The 16233-nt window shown below is 33.4% G+C and overlaps 1 protein-coding gene and 1 pseudogene across 1 annotated transcript; both read left to right on the forward strand.

The window, feature by feature from the left end:
• The first annotated feature begins 1163 nt into the window (after positions 1-1163).
• On the forward strand, positions 1164-7239 carry LOC137807875 (probable boron transporter 2; annotated as a pseudogene).
• A 4357-nt stretch (positions 7240-11596) lies between these two features.
• On the forward strand, positions 11597-15907 carry LOC137807876 (GDSL esterase/lipase At5g62930). Its single transcript, XM_068608711.1, has 6 exons — positions 11597-11860; positions 11951-12028; positions 13146-13286; positions 13818-13894; positions 14725-14889; positions 15523-15907. Exons 1-6 carry the CDS (start codon positions 11759-11761, stop codon positions 15701-15703), a joined length of 744 nt encoding a protein of 247 aa, XP_068464812.1. The 5' UTR covers positions 11597-11758; the 3' UTR covers positions 15704-15907.
• Positions 15908-16233: the final 326 nt, after the last annotated feature.

Here is a 16233-nt window from a genome sequence, read left to right on the forward strand (position 1 = left end):
AGTGTCAGAACACATTGAATTCCAACAGAACCAAAATATGTTTGGATGTACGATTTCTTCATTTTTAAATCTTCTTTCCAAACACACCACTTTTCTGCTTATATAAACAGTTTAAAATTATTTATTATAGTAAATTTGTTAAAAATTGCACTATTTAGTAAAGTTGTCCTTGATGTGTTGCACTACCATTTGCGCATCCACTAATGATATATTCTTTATACTACGAACAAGATCAACAAAATTATTAAAAAACTTGAATAAATTATTGTAACTATTTTGGGTATGAGTGTATTAGGTACTTGTGCTCATTGTAACCTAATTTATATTATTTTCAAAAGTCACTTTTGGAAGATGTTCATAATCAGAAGTCAAATTAGCATAGATCTCAATTACAGGATTACATGGAGATCCAGTTTTCTATTTTTATATTGAAATCATAGTTGATTGAAGAACCTTTATGATTTTGAAATTTAGGCAAAAGAGGGGAATTGAATCCCATACCTCCACATTTGATGGGATTGGAGAATACAGGAATCAAAGATATTGTCACCAGAATTTAGTTATTCACTGTATTATATATTTTTTATAGAAACTAATGCTTTCCAAAGTTGTAAATATTTATATATGATAAAATTAACTCTCTAAGACTTAAGTTGAAGATCTTAAAAGGAAGGAAAAGAAGAAAAAGTAAAGATATTATGTTTGAAATGAAATATTAGACGTACACATTTTTTAATATAAAGTATTTAATCTTAATTCAGAGATTTGTCTCTTAGATTCAACCACCCATTGACACAGTACGGAATACCTAATGGGTTGCATTTTTTTAGCTAATAATATAAAATAAAAAGATAAAAAAATGAAAAAATGAAAATATTCCTTAAACATAAAACTAAGTGTAAGTTAATGGTGTTTAAGTGAGTAGTGGCTAGTGACTGGGAATTGCTTTAAGAGTAACGATTATTTTAATGAAATAAAAAAAAAAAGTGTTTGGCAGAGTAACACATTATAATGCGATGTGCGTTCCACAGATACGTATCGGATATTCGGATTTGGGCTTTCCTTTTCCAAACCCTGCTTTCGTACAGATTACCTAATTTTGGTGCCAATAACATCTCAGGATCTCATCCTTCTATATATGCTTACTTCTGTAATTTCAATTTTGGAACATCACAATATTACTAATTTTATGATTTTCAATTTATGAAAACAGTGTCGTGGTTGCAATATAAACTGATTTACGTTGTTATTCATACACAATTCATTGGATTGTGTTATATAAACTCTTAATTTTCTTACAGTGTTAGCATTAACTGGATTTTGAATCTATACAAATAACTCATTCTAACTCATATTGGAACATTTCCAACTACAGTTGTAATTAGGTAAGAACAGTTATTGATTTAGTTTACCATTGAAGAAAGATGGCCAAAAATCGGTTCTTACATTGCTGTTGCATTGAAATTTTTTTATTACTTAGTTTGAGCAAGTTTTTGGAAATTAATATTCCACCACTGTAAAGTGTAAGAGTAGGTCGAAAAATGAATGCGGCAAATATTAAAATATCTTCTTCATGTGTTTGCATCACCCTTCCATTTACGGGTTTTGATTCGTGCTACTGCTCCTTCCACTGCAATTTTCATTCCGGAATGAGAACTATATATGCATGAGATCGCTTCACACACAGTCTCACATGTCACACAAAAATCTCCCAACTTCACTGACCGTTTCTTTGCTTCCTTGTTTCTCATGCATTGCTCGGTTTGTGCCTCGGAAACTGTAGCTTCTTTTTTGCTGAAGTGCTTCAGTTATAACCTTAAGTTACCTTGCCCTTTTCACTTCTTCATTGCTACCATCACTTTAATGTAACCGCAATCTTCTTTCTTGTGAAAAGAAAAAAAGTAATTTTTATATTTGATGAACGTACAATTTCTCTTTCATTTAATATCCAATTTGTCACAAGTCTTCTAAACCATTATTTCCCATCATGGTCTCAGTCATGGAATCTCGTTAATCTCGCCAGACAAACCCATCTGGGTCTAGCTTTTCATACTCGACAACTCTGTTTGTGTTCTGTCATGTCCATTCTCTCAGGCGTACCTGAGCTGTAACCAGTGCAACTTGTAATGATGGGCTTCCGTTAATTTCTTTGGATTGTTCTCCAAGGGTAGCCCTCAATTTCAGTTTGAATGTGACTGATGTGAACTTCTGTTTAACCTTTGCTTTCAGAATGACGATTACATGGAAGGCTCGTGTGGTAAGATAGTATTTTGGTTATTGACCCCATCGTGGTTGAACTCTACCCTTCATATTCAGCTTATGGAGAATGTTCACTTTTCTGTTACTCTCGAATTCAACTTACCCAAGTGTTTTTTATTCATTTACTAACATAACTCATTCTTTGGTCACTCATAGCAATTTATCCAAAACATTTTCATTGTCATTGCAAATGAGAATTCATCATCTGGATTCGTTTATTCGTTTTCTGGCCTGGTGTGCTACTACATGCTACAGATGAACATCCATTTTTTTTTCTTGCTTTCCTATATAGGAAGATTTAGATATGTAAGTTTTCCATCTCCCTGCTCAAAGTTTGGTTATAGACACTTCTACTAAGCAACTTTAATCATCATTTGCCTCTAGAGTCCCTTGAAGTGATTCACTATCTTCCACTAAAATCTTCTGCTTATTTCCTACAAACTAAAACTCATCTCCTCACCTTCCAATACCTTCATGGAAGAAACATTTGTTCCGTTACGCGGGATCAAGAATGACCTCAAGGGAAGACTTGTGTGCTACAAACAAGATTGGACTAGTGGATTCCAAGCAGGCATCAGGTTCGTGGTATAAATTTGTAGATTCTGATATTTCAGTCTAATTATGGATAAAATTTTCCATAAATACTGGTAGCAGAAGATAATAGGAAGGAAAAATGAAATAAACCTTTTTTATAAACTAAAATTAGTTTATTTGTAAATTAATTTTAAATTGTGAGTTTTCTTTTTTCATTTACCTTCCTACTTTCTTTTTCTGTAAGTGTTTAATTGTGTAGAACATTATTTAACATGCCTAGCTGCATCAAGTTTGAAACCAAAAACCACCCAGATGAGAAAAAATAAATAACACATAACCAATGCAAATGGAACAGCCAATTACAGTTTGCCTCATGAAACTTAGAAGATTTGTTAAACATTTAATTTTGATGTTGTTTGATATAGGATCCTTGCCCCAACTACATATATATTTTTCGCTTCAGCAATTCCAGTTATCTCTTTTGGGGAGCAACTGGAGAGAAATACAGGTACAATAATACTTTTGTGGTTCAGTGTCCTTTTTGGAATTTTGGTGTCCCTGTTTCTGAGAAATGTTTCATTGATTATATTCTATAGATGGAACTCTAACTGCAGTGCAGACCCTTGCATCAACAGCACTCTGTGGCATTATCCATTCAATCTTAGGAGGGCAGCCCCTCCTCATTCTTGGTGTAGCCGAGCCAACAGTTCTGATGTATACATTTTTGTATGACTTTGCAAAGGATAGAAAGGATTTGGGACACAAACTATTCCTTCCTTGGACTGGATGGTACCTCTTGATTTCCTTGAGTGGTGAGTTATTTATTGAAAGGAAATTGCTGTTGATTTGAAAAATAAATTCTTCACCTTTTGATTTTTAGGGTGTGTGTTTGGACTGCTGCGTTGCTCTTCTTGCTGGCCATTCTTGGGGCATGCTCCATAATCAACAGATTCACGCGCCTTGCAGGTGAACTATTTGGTCTGCTGATTGCAATGCTCTTCATGCAGCAGGCTATAAGGGTGAGTATACATATTCCAACCATGAGCAATTTTTGTCAAGTAATATGAAAATTGGATATTTGGATCATATACAGGTGTCCTTTATTTACAATTACCAAAATTAAAACTCCTGTTTAGTAATAAAGTCAGTAATCTCCTTCTTAAAAGGGACTCGTGGAAGAGTTCGGTGTGCCCCAGTCCCAGAGAGAAGGTACCAATCAGACTGCACTCCAATCTTCTTGGCTGTTTGGCAATGGAATGTTTGCTTTGGTTTTGTCATTTGGCCTTCTGTTTACTGCACTAAGAAGCCGTAAGGCTAGATCCTGGCGATACGGAGCAGGTAGTGGTTATACTCTGAATCCTGATGAAAAGATTCAGTAGGGAATTTAATGCTTTGCAAGATACACTACAAATTTGATTGTGATTTGCTACTATTCTGTTCTCTGGGCTATCTCTTCGGTCTATTGATTCAAAATTTCCTTCATGCATTCTGCTGATTAGTTTTTGCTACAAGTTACTTTCTAATAAATAAGATTGTGTTATAGGTTGGTTGCGGGGATTTATAGCTGATTATGGAGTTCCACTAATGATTCTGGTGTGGACTGCTGTGTCTTATATACCAACAAATAAGGTTCCAAGGGGAATCCCTAGGCGACTTTTCAGTCCAAATCCATGGTCTCCCGGTGCATACACAAATTGGACAGTAATTAAGGTCTCTGATTATTTAATATGGATAATATTCTCACTGTAAACGATAGACAATGTCACTTTTGGGAAAGCTGAATTCTATATTTTTCCCTTGAAATGTGTAGTTCTTTGCTCATTTTTCCTTTTACTAGCAGGAAATGTTGAATGTGCCTCTCATCTATATTATTGGAGCTTTTATACCAGCGACTATGATTGCTGTGCTTTATTACTTTGATCACAGTGTTGCATCACAGCTTGCCCAGCAAAAGGAGTTCAATCTAAGAAAACCCTCATCATATCATTATGACCTTCTCCTCTTGGGCTTCTTGGTATGTTATTTCTCTGAAATACTTCTGAAATTCATTTGCGGTATTCATGAATGGCAAATGAAGGCCTTGTGTAGACATATAGCAGATAGTTTCCTTTTAAAATCTTATTTAAGTTGTTTGCCAGACCATTTTGTGTGGGCTTATTGGAATCCCTCCATCCAACGGTGTGATTCCTCAATCTCCAATGCATACTAAAAGCTTAGCTACCCTAAAACATCAGGTAATATAATTTTCTTACCTTAGATAATTACATAGCTCAACTGTTAATTGTGAATCTTTTTTTCCTGCAAACTTCTTCATTTATTTTGGTGGACAAATAGTTTTTTTCTGGCAGAGTCACCAGAATCTAACCAGTTCATTACTTCATAGTTATTGTTAATAACTGTTTTGGATACTATCTAATGCATGTTTCTAGTGAAAACTATCTATCAGTTTCATTCTGAAACTAAAACTATGTTACCCTTTCATTACCTCCTCTTGTAGTATGTTGTCTGTCATTGTCTCACTAATTTTTCTGTGTACAGACAAACTTGTATAGTCCATGTTGCCAACTTTTGCTTCTTTGTAGCTAAGCTATTTGACAATCATTGATACTTGTTTTGTTTGGAACAGCTCTTGCGTAACAAAATTGTATCTGCCGCACGGAAAAGCATGCAGAAAAATATGAACCTGAATCAGCTATACCGAAGTATGCAAGAAGCATATGATCAAATGCAGACTCCGTTAGCCCACCAAATACCACCTGCCTTGGTAAATATAATCCTATCAGTTCCTAACGATTCGAAATTTATGATCTTTCTCACCTTTATCCAATATTCTGTTACCAAGCAGGGGCTAAAGGAGATGAAGGAATCCACCATCCAACTGGCTCAAAGTCATGGATACATTGACACCCCTGTTGATGAGATTGTTTTCGATGTGGATAAAGATATTGATGACCTTTTACCAGTTGAAGTTAAAGAACAGCGCCTCAGCAATCTGCTGCAGGCATTAATGGTTACACTTTGTGTTGCTGCTATGCCTCTTTTGAAGAAGATACCAACTTCAGTGCTTTGGGGTTACTTTGCTTTCATGGCAATTGAAAGCTTGCCCGGAAATCAGTTTTGGGAGAGAATATTATATCTTTTCACTGCTCCAAGTCGAAGATACAAGTATATCCATGCTCATAGTCAATTTTATCATTTTCATGGTCCTAGGATTCATGGATATCAATAGTGTCAAAATTTCCATCCTGCATCAACTTCCTACTTTTAGTCCATAAGAAGCATAAATTCTTTGATTTTCTAGAATTTCACTACCAGTTTATTTGTTCATTTATTTTTACTCAAATATTGCTAGAAGTTATTTAATCTCTTGGGATTGTGATGATTCCTGGACTCCCACAACATATATCCATGTTAAAATTAACATTTGTTTGCATTTCATGAATTTCCATCTTTAGCATTATCATTACATTTTATAATGTTGAAGATGATGATTCCATTTTCTTTTCTCTTTACAAGAGTGCTGGAGAAACACCATGCGGCCCTTATAGAGACCGTGCCTTTCAAAACGGTTGCCATGTTTACATCATTCCAGATAGCTTACTTGCTTCTCTGCTTTGGTCTAACCTGGATACCAATTGCCGGGGTCCTTTTCCCACTGTTAATCATGCTTCTTATCCCAGTACGTCAATATTTCCTTCCCAAGTTTTTTAAAGGAGCCCATCTTCAAGAGTTGGATGCTGCAGCATATGAGGAAGCACCTGTTGTCAGTTTCAACTTGTCATTCGAAGTAGGTAGTTTGAACCATTATCAAACTAGCATAAGAAGTCTTTCTTGAATTAGTTGCTTTTATAATTGAGGATGCATAAGAAGTCTTTCTTGAACTAGTTGCTACCAACATTATATTACATATATATCTGTCGAAGATCTTGTTCGTAGATTGATGCTTATACACCTCACAGGGTTCAGGTAGTCAGACAGCAACATTCAATACTAGTAGTGGGGAAATTCTTGACGAAACTATTACAAGGAGTCGTGGGGAGATCCTCAGTCAGAAATCAAGGAATTCAACTCCAACATCATGTGGACATACTATTCCTGCTTATGCAAATATCTCATAGGATTCAATGCCCTCGAGTAACTCAATTGAGAGGGGAAAGCCGCCTAGGATCATTCACGATCATGAAGGAGATCAAGTTCAACAAAAGTACTAGTTCACAGCCGTCGTTTCTTGGACAATATTCCAATGGTTCACCTTCAAAGCTAATTGGGTATTAGGTTCTTCGAAAATAGTGTTCAGTAGTGCTCTAGGTCATGAGCTTGATTTATGTAATACAAGTTATTGTATAGATGTTTATCTTTGACACTTCTTCCTTTCAATCTTTAACCATATTGACTTCATTATACCTTAATACAGAATGAGCAGTGGTATTTTCAAGTTGATGGATAGATGATGTTGAATCTAACTTTAGGTTTATTTATGTGTAGTGTATATGTAAACTGCAAAGGAAGAAAAACAACGAGGGGATTTTGAAACAAAGATCTGATGAATATTTATCTTACTATTTGCTGCTAAATAAACCATCGTATGAATGTATAGTTAATTCGCAGTGAATATAATAGACCTTGCCTTCAACCTTCTTCGTTGCCAAATTTACCGCATATGTTCTGTAATATATGTTAGCAGTTTAATTATAAATTTGGTTCTACTTGACACCATTTTTTGTTTACTAAAGTTATGAGTGAGTTAAGAGTATTTTTCTTGTAGGGACCAAAATGAAAAATAGTCATGTGTAGGCGTATACCAAAATGTACGCAGAGAAAAAATGAAGTGTGGTTCTTTTTAAGGTAGGGCTTAATATGAAAAACAATTTTAGAGACTAAAAAAGGTGTTAAGTGTATAAATCAACTTTATAATTGAATATTTGTAAGACTATAAAGCCAAATTGCTGAGAACATTTGATTGTGGCCTTCAAACAACTTGCTTTTATTCTGTTTAACACTGGTAAAAGGCTGGTTCATGTAGGGAATTCTTGGTGCATGATTTCAAACACGCTTTTAGTAATTGTTTTCATCGTAGCTTACTTTGAAAATAAATATAGTGATTTTGATGTCTAGATAATATGTATGCTAAGTAAAGCTCATCTGAAGAAGTGCTGATTTCAACAAATAGTGGCAATGAAAGCATGCACAGGACAATGATATGTTAGACGTGCTTTTGATAGAGTTTGCTTTTTTCCTGGTTGGAAAACGTGTGCAGACAGCATTTGTTTCAAATTGTAATCAAAGTGAAGCTCTGGTCCTACATTTGTCACCCAACTCATCCTCAAGTTAAGCCCTTCTCGTCATCAGCACCAGGCAGTCATTTCAAAGCTGTAGACAGACTTGCACCTAGTTCTGCTTTCTAGTAGTGGCCAGAGTACGTTATCTCTGCGCCCACATGTTGAACCATATGTTAAAGATATCAGTAAGTAATCATGGATAACTATATTTGCAGTTGTTATGGCCACGTGAGGCTAATGAACGTAATGGCTAAAGGAGTAATGGGGTAGGTTCATTAGTCATTACAAATCTACTGGCTTTGGGTTGGTGAGTATCTCATCAAGTGATTTTATCTTTCACTTGTCTTTCCATATTCAACATGTTGGACAGACAGTGATCATCAGCAAAGTAGATATTTCATAGATGGATTTTATGATATTGATTAATGACTACCATGTTTAAAGCTTCATGAAGCTCGGACACTCTTCTTAAATAACGTGTCGGTGTCGGATACTCGTATCGGACACCAACACTCGTATGACACTTGTAAGACACGTATTTGTGAAGTGTCACATTCAAAAAGTATTTATTAGATTTCTAACAATCTAGTACAATTCTAAGGTATCTTCATGTCCGTGTCCGTATAAGTTTAAAGTCTTAACCAATTTTATGGGACAGTCATGTTTTTCAATTTAAGAGAAACAGTAAATAGAACCTAACTACTACTTACATTTAGAATCATGGGAATACGGTTCCTAATCATACAATAGCTTCTGATTCTTTAATGCTGTCTGACAGTGAATTATGATCACTATGACTGTCTACTTTGTAAAAGATGTGCTTTCCTGGAAGGAGACGAGAGATGGTGGCGCTCTTTAGGACGCATGGCATGATCCATGATATGGAACATAGCTTAGTGGAAATCTAACTCTCGTTGCACTGTCTTTGATACGCACTACCACCACTATTATCCAAGATACTGAAACTGTGTTCTATCAAGTTGTAATGGTATCATTGCTCGGAACGAAGAGACCATGGGAAACTCTAGAAAGTGATACCTATGATGCAAAGAGAACACGAGTGTTTATTTTCTTACAATGTAGTGGGAAATTTGCCTATTGAACATTAGAACTTCTAACACGTTTTAAGCAGTAGTTTTCTTTGTTTTTCAGATTTAAGCAGTATTTTTCTTTGTTTTTCAGAAGATTATGAACAAAAGGGTTATGAGTATAAATGAGAGTATAACTTCTAAATTAAGTAGAAATGAAAAAGTGATTTATAGTTTTTTTATATAAATTTGACTCATGTTGATATTGTATATTGGCTTATCAGAATTGCTAGTTCATTTTGGTAAGTGGTTTATAGAAGTGAAGTAACATAGGTTTTATTTTATTGAAGACAACCTAATAAAGCAAATATGTTGACCAAAGTGCATCTACCAAACACTGGATAGTGACCCTAAAAGGTTAGGAAGTAGCACCCACAGATAAAGATATTGGATGTAGAAACATTATGAACAGAGCATCACACTGCATGCATCATTCTATACAAGGGAGTCATATAAGTAGGTTTAATTTAACAAAACACAAGGTAACACATTCTAATTCTCATTTATTTCACTATTTTTTTCTAACATCAATTTCGGTGGAAGAGTCCTTGTAAGTGACTTGATTAATTTGGTTCATAAAAGACAATAAGAGATATTAACCTCAAATATTTCTTTTCTTCACCATCCATTTAAATTATATTATATAGTTTATCTAGTCAAAATCATTTATTTAAATTATACACTTAAAATTCACTCCTTTTTTTTAGCTTCGTTAATCATATTTTTTATTGAAATTAGGAGATTAGTATATGGATTTGTTTTTAGACATATGGATTATTAGAGGAACCATTGTTTATAATTAATAATATTAAGAAATTGTTTTTATATGTGTATTATCCCGTACTAAATAATAGAAATGTATAGTATATTATGTATTAGTGAACGAAAATAGTTAAAAACAGTTATGACAATTCACCTTATAATTCATCAGTAATTATCCACGTTGTTCAATGCTTGGTCTTAACTACCAAGTAATTATCAAATTATCTTAATAATATGATACATTTAAGTAAAGAAGAACATGACCTAAATGGTTACTACAAAGTAGTAACTTTATTTGTGCATTTACTTAAGTCCATGAGTTTATAAATACCTCAATTCTCTCTAGAAGTACATCTATCCTATTATTCATTGACTTATACACAAAATCATCTATATTCTTATTGACTTAAACGTCAGAGAATCTTTTGTAGGTGCACCACCACTCATTGAAACAACCTGAAAATTCTTAACGTATCCACATACACCTCGATGACAAATGTTAGTCTTTGGTCTTCTATGTATCAATCGTCATAATCACTCAATTGTCAATTTTCGTTTTGGAGAGTGAAAAGTACTTGTGAAAGGTCATCTGACGTTCAAGTTAATACTCAATGTGTGGTGGTTAAGTATGATAAATACTAATAATATATAATATGATGTTAATCAACCTATTTATAAAAATGAATTATTATACCATCGTCTTTCTCTAGAGACCCATATCATAAACAAATAGGGTAGGTAGCCAACAACCACACTAGCACTAGCATGATTTTCATGATTGATTTCTGTATTAGTATGAAATCATATATTTTTTTTAAATCTTCTTCTTAACTTATTTTAAGGTAGGTACCGAAGTATATTTGTCTAACTAATTAGCTATTTAAGTCAAGTGGGTCTAAGTGAGCGGGTCTAGATGTAGATTTCTAAGAAAAATAAACTTAAACTTGATAAATTTGGTTATATTAAGTTTAGTCATGTATGCTTTTGTTTGAAAGAATGCAATTATGTCTAATATAACTGTATTTTATTCTCAACTTTTATTGTCGGCCCATTTTATCCTACGAATGTTGTCATTTTTTTTCCTTTCTGTCTTATTTTTGTTAAATTCCAAATAACAACAACACTTTCTAACCATTTTAAACTATCAATAAGCGAATGTTTTGATGATATACAACTTAATCAGTGAGGTTTTATTGTTTTGGGTACATGCATACTTTATCTTGTACTTGATTCAGAATGTTTTTAAAATGTTTTTTAACTCAACAAAAAAAAATTAAAATATAATCAACATCATAAAATATTGCCAAACATTTGTTTATACTCAATTATCTCAACTCATATTTAGAGTACAATACACACATATAATCAATTATTGCTTTCAACAACCAATTAAACTTTTCTGAATGAATTTTTATATTATCAAAAGTAAGAGAATCAATTATCATTTAAAATATTTAATTAAATTCATTTTTAAAGTATATAAATTTCTCTTTGTTTAAGAAAAAGCTTTAATACAATACTCTGATCTTTTAACACACTCATAAGTTAAATTTTATTATTAATATCTTACATAAATAAGTAGTTTATTATAAACACATATAATTTTTTTATTAATATTTTAAAAAATATTAGAGAGTTCCAAATTTTGAAATCTAAGCATTCTTGCATTTTTTCAGTATTTTATAACTAAAAATAGGAAATATGAATAATTAAAGAATAGCTGACATATTTTTCATCTTGAAAGGCATAGTTTAATGCAGAGAGATGGTCTTAATGTTGAAGGGTGTGGAAGAACGGTGAAGGCAACATAGAATCGCGTGGGCGCGTGTGAAGACGATGGTGAGGCCAAAGATAGTGTTGTTTGGAGATTCCATAACGGAGCAATCCATCAGAGAGAATGGATGGGGTGTTTCGCTTGCCAATGCATATTCCCGTAGGGTAAGATTTGTTCTCAACCAAACACTCTTCCGTCAGATCCCCTTTCTTAAATTATCAATATATTTCACAGTTAATGGCTTGCATTTTCAGGCTGATGTACTTGTTCGAGGTTATGGTGGATACAACACTAGGTGGGCTATGTTCTTACTGCACCACCTCTTCCCTCTGGTACCTTATTCTCACCTAAATCATGTTTCTTCCTGTTGGTGTCTGCACATTTGCCCCTTTTTAACCTCATATTAGATCTTTTTTTTATATATTTGATGATGAATATAACTAAATAGTATTTAAAATTATGTCTCATTCACGTTACACTAGGTTTGTGTAACTTAAAGCCAATCTGGGTTGACAAGTGAGTGACTAAGGATGAACTCTTACCTTTCTCATGGCTGTGGATTTGAAAATTCTCCTGTCACTTTCCCCCATTTGATACACAACCTTCCTTGAGAAATCTCCTAGTGCTCTGGAACTAGTTGAGTAACTCTACTATGGATAAAACATGCTAGCGGTATATAGGCCTGTGTATAGCACATCGATTCAAAGGAAAAAAAAAAGGATTGTGTATAACATGAAGAGATCAAATACTTACTTTTTAAAATAGAATTTGTTGAATTAAATTTTAAATACCTCATAAATTTTAGTATTTTCTATTGAGTGTGTTAAAAAAATTCGTTACATTGAGTACTCAATTTCTTTTTTATTTTTGTCTAAATACTCTACTGTCTGATTTTGCCATCAACGAGATTACTTTACTATTACTTTTGTCTTCCTGTCTTCAATCTGTGGGTCAAGTCAACTCGCTTCTTTCCTTTCTAATTTGCTCAAATTTGTTCGTCAACATTGAAGGAGGAGGGACACCAAAATCAAACAGCAAGTATATTTAGACAAAAAAAAAGATACTCAATGAGACGAAAATATTTATAAGGACATTAATTGAAAATACCTAAAGTTATGAGATATGTAAAACATAATTGAGTGCAAAAGCTTGAAGAATGTTAGGTAACAAAGTTTTGCATATGAACTAACTGATATCTTGAAATTTGTAACTGAAAATTAGTTTGTTTGAGCATTTAGGGTGATGGACCAGACTAGAAAACTGATTTTTGGTTGGACTGAACTTCTCATAGACTTGCATTACAGTTTTGGAACACAAAAAAGGAGTCTCCCCTGCCCCATTCCGAAAAAAGAGTCTTCCATTGCCTAAAAATAAGGCCTTTGTTTATTTTTGGCAAATTATTTTATTAATCTTGTGAGTTTTTAGTTGTTTGGATGGCTTCATTTCCAGGACTCAACTACACCACCTATTGCTACCACAATTTTTTTTGGTGCTAATGATGCAGCTTTGATAGGAAGAACCAGTGAAAGGCAACATGTACCTTATGAAGAATTCAAAGAGAACCTTAGAAAATTTGTTCGACACTTAAAGGTTACATTTTGTTGTTCAATACTTTTAGATTTAAATTTGATCAGATTCTGAATTACCCGTCCAACATTTTAACTCTAATTTTTATGTGCATTATCTGCAAAATTCTGATTTCATTTAAGCATTGAATTCATCGAATGATTCTGATGATTTACTGTCTTGTGCTTTCGAAGGCCCATGATTTCTTCTAGCTTTGTTGTTGTTTTTCTTGTTATTTTTTTCATTGAGTATCTTAGTGTTGGTTGTTTTAGTACTTTGTATTGGTAAAAAGGCTGGGCATATCAGCACATTTACTCTTATACATCAAGCGTAAGTTTGGATAAAAAACTTAATCGAGAAGTTGTTCAGCAAGCTATGTTCACATGCAAGCTTATGTCTTAAATTTTTCCATGAAAGTTATTGAAATAAACTACAGAGCTTATGGGGTATTTTGGCATATTCATGAGTCCAAACAAGTTCTGTAGAAGCTTCCCATTTTCCTCCCAAGTGCTAATTATATTACGTTGTTGATGTGAGTGTAATAATTTGTTTCAGGAATGCTCACCAACTATGAAAATTGTGCTTATTACTCCACCTCCAGTTAATGAGAAAGGACGCCTGGCATATGCAAAGTACTTATGAATTGCTTCTGTTAGATATAGTATTCATAATCTGCCTTCCTTTATAGACATCATTTTAATGTGCTATTATGTGCTTGACTATTTATGACACCTGTCTCACTGATACAATCAAATGGAATTGTTCCTTCTGTTTCACTAGTATGTTTACTTTTAGGGTAAATCCCTATTTTAGTCCCTGAGGTTATAAGCGCAGGTTTCTTCCTACTTAACATAAGTCTCACTTTAGTCACTGATTCTATCAAACATATGTACTGTAGTGCTTAATGTTGGTAGAAAATGATTAAATTTGATGAGACTTTGCACGATCAAGAACTAAAGTGATAAACATTTACAGTTTCTGAGGCTAAATTGGAGGGTTTCTCCTTTTTTTTACAAAATAAATGCAATAACTGTTACATCCATAGCCATTATAACTGCTATTGTGTGCCCGACAGTTGCATCCATCTTTTCCTAACCACCATTTGATTATTTATCCTCATGTCATATAGACCTGAAGTCCATGACATCGCTGTTGTAGTCCATTGATATACCACCCACCTACTCTCACAGTGTGGTAGTGGCTATCAGTATCAAATTGGGAAATATTTTGCTGTAGCTAAACCTGCATTGAAGTGTGATTATTCCTAATATGATTAAAGCTTCTGTTTGAAACTTTGTGCCACATTACTGTTTAGTTTTCGTTATTATTACACTTGCCAGCCCATGAAATTATGTTCTTTCGCAGCAAGAGAATGTTAATTTACAATTTACATTTACATTGGCTTCTAATTGTTCAACAGCAGTTAACTTCATATTTGAGATGATTTTGTTGGGTCTTGCAGATCCAAATACGGTGAGAAGGCTACCGAAGTACCTGAAAGAATAAATGAAGTAACTGTTCAATATGCTAACGCCTGTCTTGAGGTCGCATATGAAATGGGCGTGTCGTGTATCAATCTGTGGGCCATAATGCAACACACAGATGGCTGGCAAACGAAATATTTGAGGTTTGTTACAACCTGGCTTGAGAGATGTTGACTCTCACATAAGTGTGACCGAGTTATAGTTAAATCTTGATTATATCATGGATTACATTTCACTAAGATTTATTCATAAATACTTTTAGTTGAAGAAAATAAAAATAAAAAGTAGTTTTTTCCATGCTCTACAATTAACTATGAAAATGTTAAAAGCCATATTTTGGAAACTAATTTTTATAAATTAATTTATATACAAACTAATTTTAACTTAGGGGAAAAAATCTTTTTATTTTATTCTCTTAGAAGTGCATATTGAGAAGTCTCTGTCTTGATAGACCCTAAGTCTAAATATGATAATGTGATTCTGTTATCTTGTTAAGGGCATCATGAATTTACTTTTTTAGTCTGTTAAGGACATGGTAAACTATTTTCTTATATTTATGTATGAAAATTGATAGTTACGAAAGAGAAAAAAGTGAGGAATTTTAGGTTTGCGATTTATTTTTTGTCTAACATTATTCCGGGGCAATTTAATTTAGAATAATTCTAAATATTCCCCTTTAATTCCCTCAGAATTTCTTAATGAATAAAATTAACTCCAATACCTTTCATGAAAATTATGGGAGATTTCACCTGACAATTGATGTTTTGCTGTATAAGTGATGGGTTGCATCTGACAGCAGAAGGAAATACAGTAGTTTACAGAGAAGTGATAAAGGTGTTCGATGAAGCTGGACTTTCTGCTGATAACTTGCCATTTGATTTCCCTCACCACTCAAAAATTGATTCTAAGCATCCTGAGAGAGCTTTCCAGCAGAATGCTTGTGATGTCCAATTGTGATACTCTGGTCTAGTCTTGCACTGCTGTACTCTGTTCTATTTGGTGATCTACGATTTTTTTCCAGAAATATATTTGAGTATAATGCTTTAATGGAACCATAGTGAAGAATATTTTTCCAAATGAGGTTGTGGGATTGATGTAGTTGATCTCATAATGGGATATAATTGTTGTTGTGATGCTTTAATAAAACTATCGTTGTGATAATACTCACGTTGTGCGATGCTTATGCATGCAAACATCTATAATTTGATTCAGTATTTTTTTGGGAGTGCTAGTAACACTTTTAATATTATATTTCTAATATAATTTTTTATTTTCATTTAAAATTTATTTAAAATTAAATAAGTGAAATTCATAAATAATTTCTAACAAATTTGTTAGTACAGAGAGTGTTCTAAAGATTCTAATATAAGTTTGGGGCCGGGCAGTTTTATGGAGGGGCTAATCCTTCTGCACCCTTAACATTTCATTTGCACTCCCTTGGGTATGAAATGACCAAAATACCCTCACGTCGTTTTATATACAACCCT

This window comes from Phaseolus vulgaris, chromosome 3 (genome assembly GCF_000499845.2).
Source record: "Phaseolus vulgaris cultivar G19833 chromosome 3, P. vulgaris v2.0, whole genome shotgun sequence".
NCBI classification, from domain to species: domain Eukaryota; kingdom Viridiplantae; phylum Streptophyta; class Magnoliopsida; order Fabales; family Fabaceae; genus Phaseolus; species Phaseolus vulgaris.